The following is a 23,202-nucleotide window of genomic DNA, read 5'->3' on the forward strand; positions in this document are numbered from 1 at the left end:
TAAAGACTTTTTCAAGCTAAAAATGTGTTGCAGTCAAAATCTAAGACAATAAATGTGTAAATAATTAACACATTGCAATTATTAAAGATTACATCGATTTTTTTTTGCGATTTGGGTACTGAAGACGTATTGTAAATTAAGATAGGAAGGTAATGTTTGTTATGAAGTGACCATAAGTTCGTTTTCGTTTTACTGTTTTTTAGAACAAAAAAGCTAAATTATTTTATTATGTCTGAATATGAACTTGCTTGCAAAGGTGCCCTTAAACTAAAAGGTGATGGAGGAATTAAAAAGTTAGTTTCACTCTATTGTTTTTCTTAAGGTCCTAGGTTTAAGATAATTTATGGATTCGTTTTTTAAGATGATATAAAAAGACTTTTATTTTTTATAATTAGCCTATTCATTATATTGTGAGTATCCTTTGAAATGAGGACGTACTTAAGTTACTACAACTCAGAACCCAGTTTTATTACTTCAGAGGACCTACAATATTCTTTAATTAACTGTAAGAGTAAGAAGGCCACGGGACTTGATTTGATTCCCAATGTATGCTAAGATAAGAAAGTATTTGTAGCAATTATTTCACATTGTCCTTTTATAGTTGACGATTGCAATATTTTTCTGTTTCCTTATTTATTTATATACATTGTTGCTTGTTTTCGCTGCTTTTTATCATGTATGTGGAACAAGATCTCAGAGTCTGGAAACGCTCGTCACAAATGGGTGAACCTGTCCCTATCGGGAACAAGTTTATTCACTCTGGCGATTAGGAAAAAGCAGCGTCTGATGCAGAAGATGTCATCTACATGTTCCTGCAGTCATTAGATGTATATTCCAGATGGAGATTAAGCATAAACAAATATTTACACATAATATTAATACAGGCATTTATGCATCTGTTGTTTCTTTTTCTTACATATATTGGAATGAAATGTAAAAGTTCTAAGATCAGATAAAAGATTAACTTCTGTAGAATATTTCTATGAATTCTTTTACACAAAATCCTGACATAGTATGTGTGAGTTTTGTTCTTGAGTTATTCTGTTAAAGCTTTCCTTGTGTAGAGTGATTATAGTGCCTTACGAACTTGAAGGAATATTTGGATCCCAAATTTCTAAAGGTTTTGCGCAAGTTGTGATCAAATGTTAGATATTTTTATTTTAACCAGGCCACTAATTTATTGACTTTTTTCAGGAAAAAAAAGAAGAAAGAGAAAGATAAGCAGAAAGAAGAACTTTTGATTGAAGAGCAATTGAAACAGAAAAAATCTGAAGTGAAAGCTACCAAAGCTGAATTGGCATTTCAGAAAATGCAAGAGAAAGTGGTGTGGGCCTTTTTTAATGAATAAGTAGTAAAAACTAATTTTAATCTTAAATGGTATACATCTTATATTTACAATTTTGTTTGTAGGAAAACGAAAGAATTCTGAAGAAAGCTTCAATGACGCATAAGCAAAGGGTTGAAGAATTCAACAAACATCTTGATAGTTTAACCGAGCATTTCGACATTCCTAAAGTCAGTTGGACCAAGTAATGACCATGGCAGAAACTGAAATTAATATTGGATTAATGAATGTTGGATGATTATGTGATTGTTTACATTTATTGTTGATCTGTTATTGTAACATCGAGTAAGATCTTATTTTTGTTGTTTCCGTGGAAGAGTATGGATATTTGAATAAATGTTAATCGTAATTTATCTTCAGAAAATGTCTTTTAAGCATCTATTGGTGGCTCATAGTCTCAGATAAAATAAATGTTTGAATAATTTTGAAAACTAATTATTATTCATCATAATTGTAACTACTCACCAATGGTTTAATAAATAATTGCTTATTATTTATTTATTCTGTTTCACCACCACTTAATTATTAATAATTCCTTTTTCTTGGCATCACATCCCATAAAGAGTTTGGTTAGTTGGCTGTATATATATATAAATATAATATATATTACTCACAGGATAGGTTGTAAAATGCTTCCGTGCGGAACGCCCGCTTCATCTTTATAAATAACCGAATACGATGCTCCGATTTGAACTTCAAAATAGTCAGAAAAATTTGTTCTTGAGTTTCTAGAGCAATTCCAGATGCCTGATCGAACTAAATCCAAACTGGTGGTCTGGAATAATATTGGAAGATTGGCTAATGGAAGAATTTGTTTAAAAAGATGTTTCCAAAAAAAGAATTTTTACAAGCATTGGCAGTATGGACAGTAATAGGAAGAAATAAATCTATAATACAGTGCAATTCTTAAAACTAACAAACCTCAACTAAATTCACTAATATTTCGATGTTTTTTTAAAAAAAACAATATAATAAGTAAATAATACATAATGAGTAAAGTAAGCGCCTGTTTTTTTTTACAGGAGAGGCTTAACGTCCAAGTACCAATTAAGTGTTCATGGAAGGGTCGGAAGCCTTTACTATTAACATTTTTCTTAACAAATAAAAAGTGGCTAGAAGCCATATAAATATATAATTCTTGAGAGAAAAAATTGTTAGGAGAAAATTTGGTCGTTAAAGTTGAAAACTGAATAAAAGAAAATAATTGGTTTGAGAGGAAATAGAGCGAGGGCCTTTTTGTTGAGTTAATTAAGAATAAAGGGAAACAAATATTCTTGTCTGCAGCTGTTAAACTATAATTTTGGTTTGTTTGCTTTTTTTTTCTTAAAAAACATTTACAAATTAAAAGCACATTCGAAAAAAATTCCTATTTGTCATGGAATATATCACTTTTTTTTGAGAAGATATGGAATGAAATAAAAGTTTCTAAATTTGAGTCACTAAATATTAAATTTGGTTAAATCATTCCTTTGTTAATTTAGCATACTAATTTTAAAATATTAGAAAACAAATTAAAAATATTGTACACAACAAAAAAATCGTATGTATATCTGGCAGTCCTAAACATAAATAAAAAATCTTTGTGTTAAATGTCTCTTATTTGAAAAACTTTCTCGTATTTCAATCGCAGTTTAACATGTTTGCAAAAAAGTTTATTCTTTTACATATTTATAAAAAGGATGTTTCAATATAACATTCTTTGTTCATTATTTTTGGTGACTGATTCATTGTTTTGAATAGGATGAAAAAATAGATGCCAATTTCAGACATATTTTGTATTTTTTATTGTGCCGAGCTTTCGACCTAGGGAATAGGCCATCTTCAGGGCTAATTGACATAGAGTCCATAAGCAGACAAGACAGAAGACACACCAACCTTTAATGATGTAAAATACACATTGTCAATTAGCTCTCAAGATCACTTAGTCACTAGGTCGAAAGCTCGGCACAATAAAAAAATACAAAATATGTCTGCAATTGTCTATTTTTTCAACCTCTACTTTTTTCTCATAAAATTTCTGTTACTGTAATGAATATTTATCAAGTTAAGACACAGCAATTAACTCTTTATTTGAATTGTTCGTTATAGTGAACACTATTATCAAATAGCAACTATAATGCGAGTGTACTTAAGTCTATAAAACGTTTTGCTTGAACAGGTTTTGGCTGTGGTTCTGCATACATCTAAAATGGAGAAATTAAAATTATAATCTGTTTTTTTTTTTTAATTTATCATTTTACCTAACAGATATAGATGCATAATATTAGGGCTGATATTTTTAATTTGTTAATAAAAATTTCTAAGTGTATATAAAAAAGTAATCGGTTATTTTTCCAGGCGGGGCTTAACGTCCAACTACCTATTAGGTGTCGTGGACGGAGGCGACTAGCAAACATACTTTACTGTAAATTTCTTTTATTAATCATTAAATAAAATCCAAGGCCTAAGATCGGGAATCGAATCCAAGTGTATATATATTTAACTATTATGTATATAATTATTTCATTCACAATTCACGAGTAGCTCAGTGAAATTGAACGTTGAAATTCCGGTTCGATAGCCCCACCTACCCTTAGATTTCGTCATTCTAAGAGTCCATACTATGTGCTCTTGAATCATGTGGTCTGTAACAAAAGAACTCTTTCCACAGCCGACAGCCACTTTAGTGTGGGGTTTAATTGATGCATCTAACTGTTGTCATATTGAAATTTTTACAGAATATATTTTTGTTCTAATTACTTTTGACATATTTACATGTAAATAAAATGTACTTACAATAAGTTCTGGTGGATACAGTGTAATTTTCTTGAAATCCCAGTAATATGAAAGGATAAATGATCCCAGAATAACGACTAAAATCCATTCACAACCAGAAGATACGACATGCCATTTCCATCCAGGTAGATCAGGTGTCCATATTAGAATTTTCGAAGAATTTGTATGAGCTGAAGATGGTAAAAGGAGAATATTTAATTTCTCACGTAATTTCGTATAAGAAACGAAAAAAGTGAATTATTATACCTTCTGAGAATTCTCTAAATGCTAAATCTCCAGTAACCATATTAGTAATCATAACTATAATTAAACAAATTCCAAGAAATCCTCTTATGCACACCATTAATAATCCATTCATTTCAGGGGTTAACCAAAAAGTAATTACTGTCTATAAAAATAAAGTAAATAGTCACTGAGGTATTTGTTTCAAAAAGTAGTTGCACAGAACATTGTTGAGTTATAGTAAGAAGCAGCTCACCAGCCAAAATACACTCACCTACAATTCCAAACAAAAGTGGCGGGATTTTCGCACAGTATTTTGATAATTTAATGGTTAAAGGACTATTACTTGAGACGAAAATTGTGAAAAGCTGTCCTAATGTTTTCAGAACTGCGCCAATAGAATGTTCAGAGCATTAGTGATTACTTTACAAGAAAAACCCATAAAGTTAATCTAACAAAATTGTCTTTTTGCAAAAAGATTTTTACAATATTTTTTTATTTATCCGAAAGAAATTGCATTCTTTTTCTTTAATCATTATACCCTGTATTCCTCTGCTATACTACAAACGGTCACCCCCTATAATTTGATTTTTTTTTTAATAATAATAATTCGTTTTAGGAGTTTCTAGCTATATTGCATACCAATGCTAATCAAATTAGTTTGAGTGTTTTTTTGTGTGGGAAATTTTAATTTTGGTGGTTTCTGGAAGAACTGAAACTGCGAGGAGGCAGTGCTCTCTATGAAACTCTTTCTAAGCTTATCTGAACTTCTTAAGCCACCCCAGCATAAAAAAGCCAACAAGCCTCTAGTAGAACAATAATCCGAACAGGGACTTGCTTACCTTAGAAATCATAAAAGTCCATACAAATTTGACAATAACCTAAGAAAAAAACAACAACAACAACTACTTGATCTCTTCCATCGTCTACCAAACCGCCCAAATATCCTGAACCTAATCTCTTCAAGTCTCAATCAGTTCCTTCTCCATTTTTCGAAATTATGCAAGAAGGATCTAGTATGAACAACAATTAGAATGTAAAATTTAAATCCGTTATTTAAAGATGCCTCCCAAAAACCTAATGCTCTGTAGTAGATCCAAACAAGAGTCCGGGAGATGTCCCTGCAAGAATATGATCATCTTAATATCAGCCCTATCTTGACTACTAATGAGCATTTTCGATTAAAAACTCTTTCGAAGCAGGAAAGAATAAACTGCATCTACCGTATCTTAAAGTTAACGATGAGAAACGTGCGAAACAAATTTCCAAGGTAACTAAACACTCACTGTAGGCAAGCCAAAACCCACTTTCTATTACCTAATGCAGCAACATTAAAGCCAACTAACTTTAGCAAAAGTTCTGTTTTATATATTTATATACATGAATTAAAAAAGAAAACTCGCCTGCAATATTATGTAAACAGCTCCACCCCAAAAACACAGTAAAATTCCAATACCATGCACAACTAAAACATTAGTTTCTTGAAAATTTGCCATGAGATCTAGCCCCACACAAGTCAATAGCCCAACAATTGTAGTCACTGTGTTGAACATTGCAGAAAAAGGTAACGTATCTGCCAACTTTTTAGCTCTAAACACTTCTATAATTTCCTTATGCCTGATGTATACAGAAAAAAGTACTGAAAATGGGTCAAACAAACTTAGTGATTATGTTAAAATTTTGACTTTTTTTTTTGGAACTTGATATTTTAATAAAAATCAGTGAGTTGAGTAACTAACGACTAATACTTACTCAGGGCTGCTGTTAAATTTAACATTAAACTGAATAAACAACTTTCTGGGGGTAATGTACCAGTATCGCTAACATTTGGAAATAATGGGTACACATGTTGATTAAGCACAGACCATATATACCTGCAAATTATAAATTAATCGAATTCATGAGAAAGTAACTAGAAGTATCATTAGTATTAATCGGTTACTTGCTTGAAATAATTTTTTTGAACATTACAAACTTAATTTCAGGTCTTTTTCGGAGAGTTCGAGTGCTACAAACATTTTTCTAAAACTCAGGGACCTTAAAATTGTTTATAATAATAATATAATTATTATTTATGATTTAAAAAAAAATTATTTCAACAATTTCAGAGAAAGTATGCTTGCTCTTAAGTAGTAGATGAAACTTAAATAAAATACACCGCATAAGAGATAATCACAATTCTAATACAAATAATGAAACTCTGTCTAATAAAAGCAATGATAAAAGAACTTACGTGGCAATGAAAGTAGCTGGAAATACAATGAAAATAATGATGGGAATGAAATGTAAAAGTTCTGCCATGCTTAAATTTTAACTTGAAAGTGTTTTGAGATAAACTGAGTCATTTGTTACCTCATATTTATAAAGATATTGTTATCTACTTCAGGCATCAGAATTATCAAACAAATATTGGCTGCAGCCAATAGTACTTAAAAATCACTGCTGTAGAATATTTTAAAATTAATAATCGCGGTTTGAATATTTATCATTTGATTTTATCCGTATTAGGAGGCAGTTCTTCTCGAAAAACATTTACCAATCACAAAAAAGTAAAACAAAAGTTATCGTTTTCCAAATTTTCCGGTTTAAAAAGTAATTTCAAAATTAACGTGAAAAGAGAAGAAACAATCCTTGCTAAAAAAAAATGTATACATTGATATGTTCGCAAGTAGTCTTTGTGGTCATAAGTTTGAAAAGGTGCTCATGAAGTTGTTCAAACTATTGACAGGTGAATACCTACATTTTAGATGTTGTTATGCACATTCAAAAGCACTGAGAGTTTGGGATAAACTGGCTCTGAAGAAAAGAGTAAGTCTCACAAAATTATTTTTATAAGGAAAATACTTAGGAAAATATTTGACCCAGTGAGACGTATGAAAAATAGTACCATTGAAGCCAAGCGTATATTATACATATTAAGACTGTTAGTTTTGGATCTAGAGGCCTAGAAATAAGAGAAATACACAAAATTAACCTTGGTTTACTGGGATTCCTTGTTTTCAGTTTCTAACTTTATATTTTTATACCAGGTGGATATTGTACACATTAGGTCGGTTAGTTTTGAATGTAGAGGTTCAGATCAAAAGGAAAAAAAAATACAAAATCTTTCTTATCTTTATTAAAATTTCCTTATTTACGGTTTGTAACATTATATTTTTACGCTAAACCACTCCGGTCGGTTAGTTTTAGATGAAGAGGTTAAAAAAAAGAAGGAAAAAATACAAAATTTTTCTTAGTTTTACTGGAATTTTCTTATTTTCATTTTCTAACATTGCATTTTTAAGCCAAGTGTGTATATTATACTTGGAAGCCACTAAAAAGATTTTCACAATAGATCAGTGTCTCATCCCGTGTTGTAATTTCAAGTTTCTGGCTTCCAGTGAAGTATTCAAGACAACAGGAGGCGAACAAATTGGCTAAAGAAACTGGTAGACGGGTTCAGCCAGTTCAAGATAGCGAACAAAATTGCAATAGCCTAACAGAAGGACAACATAAGGCTGAAGTTGCAAGAAAGAGATAGAGGCAAAAGTTAGGACTAATATCAACAGAGAACGAAATTGCTAAGTGGTTTAGCGGATGATGGATTTGGATTATTGTCCGTTGATTTTTTTCTTTCAGAAGCTTCTAACAGCTCACTGTCCGGTGATGAAAGTCCATCTGTAACGAGAGAACACTGTCCGGAGCATCGGGAGCTAATGTCCTCTTCAACAACGGACAAAGTCACACACGGATCAAGATGATAAAATTCAGTTCTGTTTAGATGAACTATCAAAAACGACTATCCTCCATAAATAGCTAGTTCGTTCAGACGTGTGCTCACCCAACATGCTACAAAATACAAACATTTTTTGTACTCTGAGGATCTCAAATTTAGAATTTACTGTGCAAACTCAAGATAAAAAATCTACACTATTTCAAAATGACTTCTTAAGGAGATAAAGTAAGTATTATTTGCTCCCACTAGATTTCTTCTAGAAGTACTTCTTCTGCCGAATAAATCGGCATACATTTTCACGGAAATGTTATTTTAGCAAAAGTGAAGGTTTAGAAAAAGAAAATTTCAAAATGAGTAAGCTAACAGATTGTGGAAGTCAATGGAAATGCTTAAGAAGGTAAATCTTCTAATACTCAAGTAAATGAAAAATAATTACATAACAAATAAGGTGCCCCCACTTTTTGGCGAAGTAAAGTTTTTATCATTCCCCTATTTGTGTTTATCTATTCATTCCTCACTTGCACCTTCCCACTGTAACGTTGTGCTGTGTTTACTTGAATGTTTCCTTTATTAATTTTACATTTGGTTTAACGTCTTCTCGCTTTATTATAAATGGCGCGAGTTTTATTGTGTCCAGCATACACTATATACTTAATTATAAATCTATCTTTAATTAATAGCAATCAAATAGACCATTTACAGGACAATACCTATGTTGATCCCTATAGATATGTAGAAAGAGACAGAAATTACCAAGTCAGTGAACCACCAGTGGGGCCGACGAGGGGTTACGATGCGCAGCTAAAACAATCTGAAGATTTACTAAACAAATTTTTAGAAACACAAGAACCAAAATATTTTTCACCAGATAGATATCCAGAACAGATTAGAAATGATCCATCTTTACCAGATATCTACCACAGGGATGGTACGCCCGGCGATTTCAGATACCCTTATCTACCTAGCCAAGAGTTGAGAAATCTTTTATATCAGATTGATGTTGTACTATCACAACAATGTAATTTTAACGTGGAAGCACAGTGGGCTTTTGAGACTGATATTAACGAGGCAACACAATTAAGAGCCGTAAGTAGTTTATTTTCTTGTAATTTAGTTTAAGGCGCATCAGCAAGTACTTTAAGATGTTCTGAGAAGAGAAAAACTAAGGGCAGGATGGACTTAAATTCTTGATAGTTTTACTATTTTACTAACTGTATAGCTTCCCCCTTACTCGTGGTGAGAGAAGTTAAGCATTGTAATTTTCGAAATTCAGTATTTTATAAAATGCTGTTTTATAAAACTGCTTTTATAAAATTCTGAATATGAAAACAAAACTAATGGTTTGTAGGGCGTGTATGAGATATATTAGAAAATAATATCTCAGAAACGAAGTCACAGTAAGCTAAAACAGGTACGTCACTTTGTACAGTTCTTGCTAAAATAAGGATTCTGCCAAAATCCGTCACATGGAAGTGCGACTTTTACTAAAATGACATCACCTACAGTGCCCCAATGTTGACTATCAACTAGTAAGGTACATTTGTAAAACATTGTAAGAATCAGCTATGAATATTTATGCTTATATGAATATTTTACTTGAGCTAGAGACTTTACAAAAGGTTTTTTTAACTGACCATTATAATTCACAAAAGTATATATTTTGAAAATTATCACAAAATAATTATTTAAATGGTTAAATGTTTTAGGCGGAGTTTAAAGAAATTAATATTAACCGTTTTTGTTTTAAATACAAAACTAACAATTTACTCAGTAACTTGGTTCTAGTTAATGAATATTGACGGACAACTTCTTAACAATTCTCTTTCCAAAGTGGATTATAAAGTAGCCTCTTTTTGAGTTCCGGAGTTTTTGTACAATGTCGTCACATTAAAAGGATTCTTTTTATCTAAAATTGTGCTCTCTAATCTTAATTGGGAAAATAAATTAAAATTAATAATAATAATAAAAACTCCAAAATTGAGCACTTGGTTAGATTCGCAATGCTAGGTAATATCAGTTATTTCATCCATCTTAGTGCTTTTTGTAATTCTGACTGGGTTCGCATTTTCATCCGTTTTTTGAGACATAATTACTTCAGGATGAAAGACTGAAACCAGTCATAGATACAATAAAGAGGCGTGCCATGGTGGATAAAATCAATAATATTATCTAGCACGGCGAACCTAAACACATTTTCAAAAGCAAAAAATATTTAATTTATTCCCTATATATCTTTCTTATTTACATTAATTATACTTTACCTTATTACCTTATTGTTATTATATTTATTTGCATTATCATTTGCATTACCTTTTTACAAAACTGAGAAAAGTCAGAACTCAGACTTTCAAAACTTGGAAAAAAGAAGGATATTTTTGGGTACCAATAAATGATATTTGTCAGGAAATATTAATATAACGGCCTACCTGGCGAACTATTGTGAACTTTAAACACTTGTGTAGTTAAATAGTTCGGTTGATTACGATAAAGTAAGTTAATTAGAATAGAAGATATGAAATATCGTGAAAAAAACTGATAAATTATTTACATTAAATGTTCAATCATTCGTTCCTAAAGAAATACCCTGTACATGTATAATCAAAAACATAGTTTTTCATTCTAAAACTTAGAAAATTTTTCCTAATTTAGTTTTCTTCTAAAACAGTTTTTAAAAATGTTGCTCCCCTTTTGGTTGTCTGTGAACGTGAAAGAAATAAAATAAAATAAAAATTAAAATAAAACATAGGAACAGTTTTATCTGAAAAACTACATTACATTATGTACACTACGGTTTCCAATCATAACTGAAAGTATTCAATGATTTTTCTCAAAAAAAAAACTTTAGCTGTTGGTCTGAAACTGCTATTCCCTCTGTTTGCCCAAATTTCAGTTCGGAGCTGTTTCACATGACCTAATCAGTGGCTCGGATATGATAAGGCGGTGTGCTAACCTGAGAAGTGTATGCCCCTTGGAAGTTATTCTCAATTTTAAGAGGTTCTAGGGAGAAGAGATTCTACATTTTTTTTATAAGAAAAAATTTATTCAATTGTATGCTCTCTAATTTTATAACATACATAGAATTTAAATTGTTGCTAAACCTTGCACTTGAAAGAATATCGCTTGAATTAAAGTGTTTTTGGGAATAAGAATCCCCTCTTAAATTTATTATAATGAGCATACTAACATTTTGTATAAAAATAAAAATATAAGTTAGAAGAAATTATATGTTAGAACCAGAGAGTTGCAGTGGGAGCAGCTAACAGATTTTTGTGTACAAAAATTAACATGTTTAAAGAATGACAAAAATTAATTTTAAAAAATTGAAATGCAATGTCATATTTAAAGTTTTTTTTAAAGTTAAAGTTAAAGTCACGGTCGATTTCTTGCGAACTATTTCAACATAATCAAGGTGTGAGAAGTGGGAAGTCTAATCAAACAAAGAGGCAAGAATTATTAACATTTAAATACCCGTAAGATTTTCACGGACACATAAAATAGGTTTCAAAATTAGAAAATAATTATGTTTAGTGTAGGTATAAAGTTTAATTATCAGAAAACACACAATTATTACTTTCTCTTACCTCTCAATTCTCACAATTCCTCATAATCAACTCTTCTTGAAGGAAGGATTTCTTTCTAAAAGTTTAATTACTAAAAGCAATTAATTGGAGAAATGTTAAGTGAAATTCAGGACCTTTTTCTCTCAACAATGGCAGTTTAGACCTCAATCTAACAACTTTTTTCCAATACCATAAAAATCCTCTGGAAAAATCGTGACAATCACAGAAACTGAGGAGACAAAGTAAATCACGGATTTGCCCGAATATGTTCGTTAGTGTCATAGACTCTGGTAAAGAATTTGATCAATTGTCAGCACACTCTTGGAAACTTCCTAGAGTGGACATATGTTTCAAAATGTTTGTTGCCATTGCTGCAAATATTTGGGACATTATTAAGCTTGTAACTTGCCCAGATTTGCGGAGTTATACTTATTAGTTTATGGTAACATAACAGAATGGTGACTCGAACAGAATTGTTCAGCCAAAGAGCAATAAATAGATGTGAGATGTCCTGGCAGAGAAGAGATATTTGTTTTTTTCTTATAACAGTTTCTTTAGAAATTTGTTTCGCTTATGTTGATTGTCGATTTTTTATTTTCAAAAAATCCTGAGCTGTATTGCAAGGTATTTCCGCACAGTCCCTGGTAGCACCATTAAAGTCGAGATTAACTTTGATATAACTACAACTACAAAGTAAAGTAATCGCCTATTTTTTCAGGCGGGGCTTAACGTCCAACTACCAATTAGGTGTCGTGGACGGAGGCGTCTAGCAAACATACTTTACTATTTCTCATTTTTAAACATTAAATAAAATCCAAGGCCTATGACCGGGAATCGAACCCAGTACCACAATACATTTTAGCTTCGCAGGTCTCGCCTCTAACCGCTCGGCTACCGTGGCGCCTGACTACAACTACAATATAATGCACTTTTTATACTTCTATTGACCTGTTTTATTAAATGTAGGACTTTGTACTAGAATAGATAGTAAAGATTGCAGTCTAAACTGCTAAAATTACTTCTTTGTCTTAAGCTATCATTATCTACCTGAATGCTCTAACATCATACAAGACTCCTGCTAAACAAGTGACCTTTTTATGAGGCACTCCACGTTCTCAGAATAAAGATATTAAAGTCTTCCTCTTCCAAAACATCTCAGCTATAGATTTCCCTGGAAAAATATTTTAAAGAAACATTTTTAAACTGAAACAGTATGACATACTGTCACTGTGTGTTATACCTGGAATAAATACAGGCTAACTTCAAGAGATACCGCCAGAAGCTGCAGGATTCTATAAATTCTAAAGCTAAGTAGACAAACCATATTCATTAGAATCTTAAGAGTTTAGAACTCAAAATTGAATTCATGACAAAGTTTGAAATGCCCTTTCATTGACATTAAAGGTTTTTAATTCTTATAATTTCAAAAACGAAAAATAGTTAGAATCGAAACTTTAAAAATGAATTTCATACGAGTGCCACCAGAAAGTTTACTTACATGTAATAGCAATTAGCGTTCACCTTTAATTGTAAAGGAATTATTCACTGTTGACGTTAAAAGTAAAATTTTCTCATTATTAAGTTAAACAAAGCTGACATGAGAACTGTTGAAGAGAAATATTTTCTTAAAGTATTAATGTACTATTACTTTCAACTGACTAATAATTTACTAATGTCTTTGGTGTATTTTGTGTTCTACAACTTGAATGCGTTTAATTTTCCCAATCTCTTAATATAATGACTTCGGAATATTTTCCACTTTTAGGATATGATCTCTTTGCAGGAAAATAGTTACCTCCTTAGCTTTTCTAAGTCTTTTTTTATCGTTTTACCATTAGGATTCTCTATACTATTTGGACTCGTAAGCCGTAGCTTATTAGGTTAAAAATACAAGAATATATAATATATTTTTGGGGAATTTTTTGAGAAAATATGAGAAACGCAATCCTAGCAGTTTTCATCCAACATCTTCCAAAAACATAAATATTAATGCCTGTAATTAAGGTAGCAAAAATTAGTTAATTGTTTGGTGAGACTACAGTCAATTTTTACATAGTTTGCATTTTTTTTTTCGCAGCATAAGTAAAACAGTTCACATACATTGTACAGTTTTATAGATGAATTTACAAAATGGGAAAACCCAGATTAATCTATGGGAACCAGAAATTAATAAATATAATTTAAATAAATTGCCAGGTTTAGATTAATTTCCCTCAGGATATGAATCATTCTCAAGTCTTCGTCAAATTTTAGTTCAACTATAGTGCGTCATGTTTTCTGGTAATAAGATCAGTTTTCAAAGTGTGTAAAAAGTTTTTATAGTTTTTCAGCAACTGTACACTAGTTGAATACATGAATGCAAAATACTTTAAGGTAAAGCGAAATTAAGTTAGATAAAATAATAAATGGTAATAAGACCTTAAAGAAGAGAATCATTATTTTAAGATTTTTTTTAAAAGTATAAGAGATGTACTTCTGATTGGTTGGCTAGGAAGAGGTCAGAGTTGCAAAACCCCTGATTGGCATTGACGGGTGAGAACCTTCGTCAAAAAAGTCCTCTTTAACAACAATGTCCTCCCACGTGACCAAGGATTTTTGATGTGCTCATATAAAAGATATTTCCTACCCCTATTGACTTTGAATCTGCTAATTCAGTTTAAAAATAAATATTATGAGGATCAACGTCATAGAATGTACATACATTTTACTTACCTTATTTACTTTTAAACCTCACCACTTACTCCGAAAATAAATATACTAAATAATTTGTTTTTCTCTGATGAAGCAATGATATTTCTTAAACAGTATGGTTGTAGGCGGGTGTTTGTGTTCAGAACTACTTACTCCAAAGTAAAAGAGAAATGTTAGCAGATGGAGCTCATCTTTCCAATCTAAATATCAGCACAAAAATCCATATGAAAAACAATAGTTAGAAACACAATATTGTTTTTAAATATTGCTAGAAATGAAATAAACAAGCCCCAACCATATTTCATGTAGGAAGGCTAAATTCTAGCAGTACAAGAATTATAAATGAATTTTAATGTTTTAAATTAAGTTACAGATCTTGATGTATTTAATAAAGACATCATTTCAAATTTTAAAACAATCTTAAATTTTCGAGTGCAATAAACTGAACAAATCGATTCAATTAAGTGGCACTTTTGTTGAAGGACAAAATGTTTATAGTAGGATCAACGTCAGGACCTTAATGAATCAAATTTTAGAAGACTTACATCCTGACGAATATAATCTCACAATCTAAACGTTGAGACAGTTTCTGTTGCGGATGATAAGGGAAAGTAATAATTATTCTGTTGAGATTATATTTCGTAATCGGTACCATCATTTATGACATTTTAAAATTATAATCACCCATATATTCTATTTTCCTATAAACGTTGCCTCAATATACTGCGATCATAAATAAATATAACGTAACATAATTAAAAATTAATCTGATATTTCATTCAAAAGTCGTCTTCGCTTTTAAGAGACATGAATGCTAAACAAAAAATAAAAAAAAGGTCATAATATCCCGAAAAGGAACGTAGCATTTTCTTCAAAATTTATAATAACTTAGTAAAAAAAGAAAGCAAATAATAGAATAAAACATAAGACAAGCACTTCGGAATAGCAATAAGAAATCAAGGCTATGAGAGCGAAGAGAACATTGTACTGCGTCTTCGTATCTTTCATTGAATAACTTGTTTTTCTGAATATATCTGTCCTACAGACCTCGTGAAGTTACTTAATATTTGCTGCCTGTGTCTATTGGTCAAGGCTTATCTATCGTACATTTAGCTGACAATTATTTGGGCTTTTGGGCAACTCATTGCTAAGACTTCAATCTGTTCATCAAGGAATGTTTAGCAAAGTAGTGTCATCATTTTATATTTCATCTAGTAGAGTACTTTCATTCGTCAACTGTTTTAGAATCTTTCTCTTATTTTTCGAGCTAGCGGACTTAGCCATCTTTGCTTTCTTCTTTTCAAATTCAGGAGACTTCCAAGATGTTCAAGATGATCAAGCCTTGTTGATTTCCCTTTACTAAAATTATTTTTACTATTATTTTTTAATAACAATTACTTATCATTTTATCCAATGTATATTTCAATCCTATTAAAAATGAGTTAGAGAATTTCACTAGTTTCATGCAAATTTTTAATGATACAATTTGTGCGAATCACTGTTAATGTTCTAGTCACGATTCATTATTTAACCTTGTTCTTGATATATTTCATATATGTGTGTGTATATGAAATAAAACGTTTAGCTGATTTTACATACGAAGCCCTGTCTCCCATAAATGGTCACAATGTTATGTAAATTTGTAAATATTATTCTTATTTTTAACTATTTTTCATTTTATTATTGTCTCAACTAATGGAATCACTAATGCGCATTTTAAAGTAAGACATCATTTCTGGAATGGACTTTTTTTTTTGGAATACTTATAATGAAACTCTTCTTTTATTTCAACAATATTCTATGTGTAACAATATAGTGTTTTGTGTGATGCTTTTTCTGACAGTTGTGTTAAAGTAGGATTGGGATCATGCCTGATTTTTTAAATTGGCTTTTCTGTTGAAAAAATTACAGCTAACTGATAACTAACAGAGGTCCATTAATCTTTGTCGACTTGTAAGGTTTCTATTCAATCTTAGGGATTCTAGAATACAGCTACAATGATATTCTCTAATCATTGACATTAATTACAAAATACTTCTCAAATGAACATTAGAACTTTACTTTTCTTGGATGTTTTTTACTTTTACTCGAGCCTCCTGTTATTGAGATCTTTTTTTGGACCTAGATCTAATTTTGCCCCCTACTAGTAAAGAAGGCTTCTCTAAGTAGCTTATAAGTAAGGTGTATTTACTAGTAAGTACCAGGCTATCCAGGAAGTGAAAGGCTTTCCACTCGCGGCGTGCCCTTAATGTATCCCAGATATTCCAAAAGAAAGCTCCTCTAAAAACAAAGCTCTGTGAGGAAGTTCTAGCTAGTAAGGGGAGTTGGTAGTCAAGTATAATTTACCCTAGTATTCCCCATTCGCAAAGCCCTTTTCAGTATTCTAAAATTGGCCTCAAAATTTAAAATTTAGGAGTGTTTTTAAGTGAGGTATACATCCCTCCATCCATGGTAACCATTTAGGCTGTCCAAAGAAATTCCAAGTTTCGGAAGTATCATGGTCCGGAAGTTGTCCCATAATTAATGAGATTATGGTTTCCCCTTTCTACTTTGTACCAATCTTTGAATCAATCACACAATGCTATTGATACTGTAATGCTATTAATCAAGAATCATCGCAGAATTCATTATTCAACTTAAAAATAACTTTCTGATATTTTAAATTTTATTATTAATTTTCCTTTGCATTTAGAACAGCTGTTAAAGTTGTTTTACTGAAAACAAAAGCGTGCCTTTAAAAGGACCTTCATTTCATTTACCATTTTTAAAAACAAATTTCTCTAGTTACTTTACGACATATATACTGTTTGTATACAAGTTGCTTATTAACGCTTCACCATAAAGATATTGCCTTTAGAGTCCATATTCCCACGTGTGGAGAACAATCTTTACTATTGTTTGGAGGCGGCCACATGAACTAGGCCTTGTTATTCACGTAATCTCTAACCTCTTCTATTATCTTCATTTCTCTTTCACTATAAGCAAGGTTAACATTCAAGCTTTTTTTAAAAATAGTTTATTTACATTTTTTTTTACAAAAGAAGGAAGTGTAATCGTTCGGACTTTCGATTTTGGGATTAATAATTCCAGTGAAAACTCATGCATATGAATTTCATAGGAAGTACCCTTTTGAGATGTTCTAAAATTTAAAATAGTGTTCCTCTGGAGACTGGCTGATAAGTGCAATTTTACAGGGCAGACAGAATATCTGATAAATTAAAATTGCAGCTTTTCATGCTATTATTCGGTTCGAACCCTATTATAAATCAAATTTATGACCAAAATTCCGAATTTGAAGAAAATTATATGACCCAAAGTGTGATTTTACGGAACAGTTTTATTGTTTTTTGGCAATTTTCTTGAAAACGATTCGAACGATATTCTTTAAAGTTTTTATATACTCCTAGATAAAAGTAAACTTATCCATAATGGCAAATTTTTAGAAGGGTTGGCTGACGCGACTGCTCACAAATCAGATTTTCTGTTTGTTTGCGCTTTTACAAATATTTGACCATGTGACTCAGTATATGTGAGGTATTTAAGCGAAGCGAACCAATTATTCTCTTTGGGTGAATCATTCGTTCCAACCAATAAGTATTTTCTCACGACCTTGTGACTCTTATAATTTATATACATTTTATTATAATAATATCGATATATCGGTGTAACCAACCTTGATGGCCACGAAATTCCCCATTGTAATTAAATTTTACATAACGTGAATCTCAAGAATCATCAAAATGAGGCAACTGTTTTTTGGAGGGCGACATTTTGCTGGCTCAGATACCAAATTATTTGTTGTTTTTAATGCTTAATTAGGACTTCAACATCCGAAGACACAGGAGCTCATATCTATAGTTAGGGCTATGCCAGCGTCTCGGTCAGTGAGAAGCTACTATGAAGATCAAAACTTAGAGCAGAATTGCAGAAACCATAACCTTCGGTATCTTCCACTGTTATCTCTCAGATTTTGGAAATGAATTTATATCTTTAATTGGAATCATCTGATTTTAGTTTGAAATAGGAAGTTAACCTGAATGAGTGAGTGTGACAATGAGTGACTAAAAGCTCATATTTAGTGTAACATTAAAAAGAAGTTGGGCTTGAGGGAGATCTATACATTTGGGAGTCTATTCTGGATGTCGACAGCTCTACAGAATCTTGACAAATTAGAACTACACTTACCAAGCATCGAAGCTGATAGTTCCTTGGTTCCTTTATCATTTCTCAAAAGAATGATGTTTTATTAAGTCTGGAGATCCTATGTGCTATACAAGTGACATATTTACAGGATTAATTTTTTAATAAAAGAATGGCCATAGATCATTATGTCGGTTTTTATCCGCTGAAACTTTCTCAGTCTATCCTCCACATTCCAGCGGAAAACAACAGAGAAAAGTGGAAAACTATATGGAAACAAATACGCCTGTATGGCCGTTTTCCGAGGGCGATGATAGGTTAGCCATTGGTCGGTAGTGTGATTGGTGCTGTAGGCTGTGACAAGCAGCCAGGAGAGTATTTAAATATAATTTTATTTTGTTCCCTTTAAATCTTTTTTGATTTTGTATATCGCTGCAGTTACCGCTCCTTTATTTCCCAATGTTTAGAAACAGAAGTAAACATTTGGAAATAACAGCTAATAATAATAAAAATTAATTAAAACTTTGATGTAGTTACATACTCGTATTTACGTTTTGAATCCATAAAGAAATCACCTTGGAATTTCAAATTAGTCACATTTCCTTTATTCAAAGAGCCCGTCCCCTACAATAATTTTTCTTTCAGTTCTATGTTAGCATCCAATTTGTCTAGGATGATGCACATTTAACAACTGTAACATATTACTCGAATGTAGGTGTGTGCACTTTACAGTTTCGTTTTGGATGATATAATTTTATATTTTAAACTGTTAAACAATAGTTTAATAGTTTCAAGTAATAACTTGAAATGCGTGTAAACACTATAATTTCTAAAGTATAACCACTGAATCTGTTCATATTATTTACAGACTGCATATTATCAAGGTGAATGTGGTAATTAAATGGAACTAGTTTCTGCTCTCAGATGATTGTTGCTATTAAGAGATAGCACTTTTCTTGGAAATAGCCAATTATCAACATATTGTTATTATAAACAGATTTATTCATTATTCACAAGTTTTTTGTTTAATTAAATTTTAATTTTGTTCTTCCTTCTAATATTTGATGATCCAGTCCTCACTGCTATGTGGCAGAAGCCAAACATTGATTCACTGTAAACAGATAAAAATGAAAGCTTCATATCATATACATCATTTTAAGTCTTGAGAGGAATCCCTTGCGGAAATGAAAAGAATAGAACTCCCTGTAAATTTTCTTCACTGTAATAGAAAAAGTATGGTCACACTTTCATTTGGAGGGCTCCGCCAGAATATTTCTTGGAAAATTGGTGTTAGAATAAATAATGAAATCCAGGATTGATCCTCTACACTTATAAATAATTTTAATTTTATTTTAAAAGGATTTTTTATTTTATTTTTAATTTAAGGCGCCTCAACATCTTCAGTTCATTGGTGTCCGGAACTTTTTTCATTGCAGTAACGGCCTTCGGATAGTTTTCTCTCGTTTCAGACAACATTTCCATCACCGGACAGTGATCTGTACAGTGAGCTGTAAAAGCTCCTAGGGAGAGAATTTACTGCAATATCTGTTAAAACTGACACTGTTACCGAGAAACCAACGCTCTTGCAGAGTTTCCAGGTCGTCCTCTACTACTAACAGATTGTTAGTTGATTAGGAAGCCCACTAAAACATTTATTGCTTCTGTCCAAATAAAAATACCTGGTCTTGTAGGTCTAATTTCATGCGTGAAGAGTATCATTGAAGATAAGTTCGGGAAAGTTGGGAAGCTATCCAGAAGACTCCAGATATCGGATTTTATCAGAAAATTCTTTTTAGATTGAAACGTACTGAATGTGGCGAGTGCATTTTGTTTAAACCAATGTAATCCGTTTGCTAACTATTTTTTTTTTTAATTCAGATGACTTTAAAAAATGCAATTCCTGAAAATCGTCAAAGTTAAACTAAATGAAAAATGGTCGCGGTTGCAATATTGTCTTCTGTGTGTTAAAAGTTTTTGGAGATTCTATTACGTATTTGAAAGAGTTTTGTGATTATTTTGTTATTTATTTTTAATGTAATATTAATCAAAATTGTCTATATTTTGACTAGACTAACACCTCAAGTTATTTAACTGAAAACGTTCATTACCAATACCTGTTAAAACCTTTTTGATTTTAACAAATTTTTGGGCCAAACATTTACAGCTATTTCACTCTTAGATAGCTAATTGTAAATATTTTAAAGATGTACATTGTTCATTATTTAATTTTAATTTCACAGCTTGAAGCACAGCTAGCATATACCGAAGCTCAGTCTCATGTAAGAGATATGCTGTGGAAGATACCATTAGAAAGAATACGAGAACCTCAAATAAGACGTGCCATCAGGTTCCTGTCTGTCATTGGCATTGCCGCTCTTCCAAGAGATCAGCTTGATAGAGTTAGTACTTACAATTTAGAGTAGGTTTAATTTCTTATTAAAAAGACATTGTTTTAAGAATTGATTTAATAAACTACTATTTTACTGAATTCATGCAATAATTTAGTAATGAAACAATGTTAGAGAGTGGGTACGTTTTTGGTAATGACTAGTGGAAGTCCTGAATTAATAAAATAATCTTTGAAATAGTCTCTGATAACAGAAATCATTGTTAACTAACAAGATTTTTAGAACAATGACAAACAAGACTGCTATAAAGTTCTACCGAAGTTCAACACAAAGTATTGTGCACAAATTTAAAATGACAGACTTAGTAAAGACAATTAAAAAAATATATTATAAACAATTGTTATTTGGCTCAACTTTTTCTTGAATCGGTTTATTCAATAACAACCACAACTTTATTTGTATATTTTGCGTTATTGATGTAATATACAACAACAACCTTTAATTATGTTAAAATTTGTTAACATGTGTTAAACATTCCTGATTGCTTCTGATGATAAGCATAATGTGAACCAACAAAGTATTTTCAGAAGTCTTTCTCCAACTACTGCTTCAAAATTTAGGGCACAACTATTCAGTAACCAGAAATGTTATTATTGTTGATGATCTGAATAGTAATTATTTGAACGTTTGCTGTTACAGTACAACAGATTAATAAACGATATGCTGGCTGTTTACAATAGTGCAACCACTTGTTCATATTCTGATCCACTGAAATGCAACTTACATCTTGATCCAGGTAAATGGTAATTTAATTTTACTTTAATTAGATTTCATAAAACAAAATTATATTAATCCGGAGAGTAAATTATAAATCATTCGTTACAGATTTAACAACAATAATGGCAAAGAGTAGAGACTGGGACGAATTGCAACATACATGGATTGAATGGCACAGACGTAGTGGACAGAAGATTCGTGATTTATATGAACAGGTCGTGGATTTAAGTAATTACGCAGCTAGATTGAATAGTAAGTAAATTAATTAATTGAATAAAATCGAACATAAATAGCCAGCTTTCCGTCACGATTTAAGAATATCAGTACGGTTTATCGTAGAAGGTGATAAGTGTTAGTAGGCCCTGAAGAGGATATGAAGCCTTCAGTCGCCTTCATCAATGAAGGATAATCAAAAAGCACCCACTCACTTGACCCTATGCTACTGGTATTACAAAATATTCAGATCCAAAACTGAATTTCAGGCCACAGTTTATGCAAATGTGATGATTAACTGAGGCCTCGCGATTGCATGTTAAAAAAAATGCATCCTCATGAATTCACTTCATGTAATCCTGTATCTGTCGACTCATGATGGTCACTGCTGGAAGGCTTTCAATCAATTTTGCTTTTGATAACCCTAAATAATTTCTCAACTTCTTGGTGTTGCTAAATACAGCCGATCTTGGTTTTCAAGAAGGTTATTTGGAAGATGATAAATTTACCTTCACTTACGAAACAAGATAAGAATGGTTTGTACTATTAAATTCTCATTGTTTAGTGGTAATGAATTTTTATTTATAATCCATAACGTAGACCTTCTTAAATTATCAACTTTTAACTATGTTCAAATCATATGAATAATATTGAAACTTTTGGATTTATAATAATGAACTTCATACTTTAAGCTTCATTATTATTATAGAATACATACATATATACTTAATATAAGTTTTAATAGTTTTATATTTAATTAAGGTGCATCAATATCTGAAGAAAGTGGCTTCTAGAATCTTATTATTATTATTATTTTAACAGATTTTACTGATTACGCTCACTATCTAAGTTTCCCATATGAATCAGAAACATTTAGACACGATGTTGAAGAAGTATGGGATGAAATAAAACCATTTTATGAAGAACTACATGCGTACGTTAGAAGAAAATTGAGAGATCTTTATGGGCCAGAAAAACTTGGACGGGATGCACCATTACCTGCTCATATTTTAGGTAAATTCTTAAAAATTGTAAATTAAAAATAATTAAATATTTCATTCAGTAACACATAATATTTGTAATCATAGGCCTTCATTCTTACAATCAATTGTATTTAGGCCCTAAGGCATCTTTCAAACTTCCCGAAATTGACTTTTTTATCATTCGTGTTTATTAAGAAAAAATTAATGCAAGGGTTTTTTTAAAAAATACTTTTAACTCGGACACGAAAGGTTCTATGGCAATTTTTAAAAATCGTTTACATGGAAAGCAAAAAAGCAAAAGAACATCTACAGGATTTGTTCCATTATTTTTGATAAAATTGATCGGAAGCGATTGTGCCCTCTTTTGGATATAAGCGGCCAGTCTCTTGGAGTAGAGCTTAGAAATGATGAGGGAGCTAGGATTGCTCTAGCA

At 31.3% G+C, this 23,202-nt stretch overlaps 3 protein-coding genes across 6 annotated transcripts in view; 2 read left to right on the top strand and 1 right to left on the bottom strand.

The window, feature by feature from the left end:
• The first annotated feature begins 126 nt into the window (after positions 1-126).
• On the top strand, positions 127-1,846 carry LOC141454307 (protein FAM32A). Of its 2 annotated transcripts, none has more exons than XM_074128412.1 (3): positions 127-293; positions 1,195-1,321; positions 1,411-1,846. In XM_074128412.1, exons 1-3 carry the CDS (start codon positions 229-231, stop codon positions 1,531-1,533), a joined length of 315 nt encoding a protein of 104 aa, XP_073984513.1. In that variant the 5' UTR covers positions 127-228; the 3' UTR covers positions 1,534-1,846. The 2 variants fall into 2 exon arrangements, with proteins under 2 accessions (XP_073984513.1, XP_073984512.1); XM_074128411.1 differs by having other exon boundaries at positions 136-293; positions 1,195-1,324.
• Positions 1,847-2,433: 587 nt separating this feature from the next.
• Positions 2,434-6,805, bottom strand: LOC141454302 (DNA damage-regulated autophagy modulator protein 1-like). Its single transcript, XM_074128408.1, has 6 exons — positions 6,576-6,805; positions 6,095-6,216; positions 5,746-5,981; positions 4,367-4,508; positions 4,121-4,290; positions 2,434-3,528 (listed from the first exon to the last, which is right to left on the bottom strand). Exons 1-6 carry the CDS (start codon positions 6,641-6,643, stop codon positions 3,457-3,459), a joined length of 810 nt encoding a protein of 269 aa, XP_073984509.1. The 5' UTR covers positions 6,644-6,805; the 3' UTR covers positions 2,434-3,456.
• A 1,742-nt stretch (positions 6,806-8,547) lies between these two features.
• Positions 8,548-23,202, top strand: part of LOC141454296 (angiotensin-converting enzyme-like) — a 116,095-nt gene continuing 101,440 nt past the window's right edge. For 2 of the 3 annotated variants that reach the window (XM_074128399.1, XM_074128400.1), the window contains exons 1-5: positions 8,548-9,143; positions 20,689-20,847; positions 21,496-21,592; positions 21,682-21,825; positions 22,609-22,800. In XM_074128399.1, the coding sequence (XP_073984500.1) occupies positions 8,670-9,143; positions 20,689-20,847; positions 21,496-21,592; positions 21,682-21,825; positions 22,609-22,800 (1,066 nt within the window). In that variant the 5' untranslated portion in view covers positions 8,548-8,669. The remainder of the gene's footprint in view (positions 9,144-20,688; positions 20,848-21,495; positions 21,593-21,681; positions 21,826-22,608; positions 22,801-23,202) is intronic. The other variant, XM_074128398.1, reaches the window with a different exon arrangement.

Source organism: Rhodnius prolixus, unplaced genomic scaffold, assembly GCF_049639745.1.
Source record: "Rhodnius prolixus isolate KJV_2025 unplaced genomic scaffold, Rpr scaffold_9, whole genome shotgun sequence".
NCBI classification, from domain to species: Eukaryota; Metazoa; Arthropoda; class Insecta; order Hemiptera; family Reduviidae; genus Rhodnius; species Rhodnius prolixus.

Bases quoted from the DNA above. Each gene is read 5' to 3' on its own strand.
- LOC141454302 (XM_074128408.1), bottom strand. From the start codon at position 6,643: ATGGCAGAACTTTTACATTTCATTCCCATCATTATTTTCATTGTATTT. The intron at 4,509-5,745 runs GCGAGTTTTCTT...TTATTTTTATAG, and splicing joins CTGTTTACATAATATTGCAG to ACAGTAATTACTTTTTGGTT. The intron at 3,529-4,120 runs GTAAGTACATTT...TCTCCATTTTAG, and splicing joins TGTATCCACCAGAACTTATT to ATGTATGCAGAACCACAGCC.
- LOC141454307 (XM_074128411.1), top strand. From the start codon at position 229: ATGTCTGAATATGAACTTGCTTGCAAAGGTGCCCTTAAACTAAAAGGT. The intron at 294-1,194 runs GTTAGTTTCACT...GACTTTTTTCAG, and splicing joins GGTGATGGAGGAATTAAAAA to GAAAAAAAAGAAGAAAGAGA. The intron at 1,325-1,410 runs GTGTGGGCCTTT...TTTTGTTTGTAG, and splicing joins AGAAAATGCAAGAGAAAGTG to GAAAACGAAAGAATTCTGAA.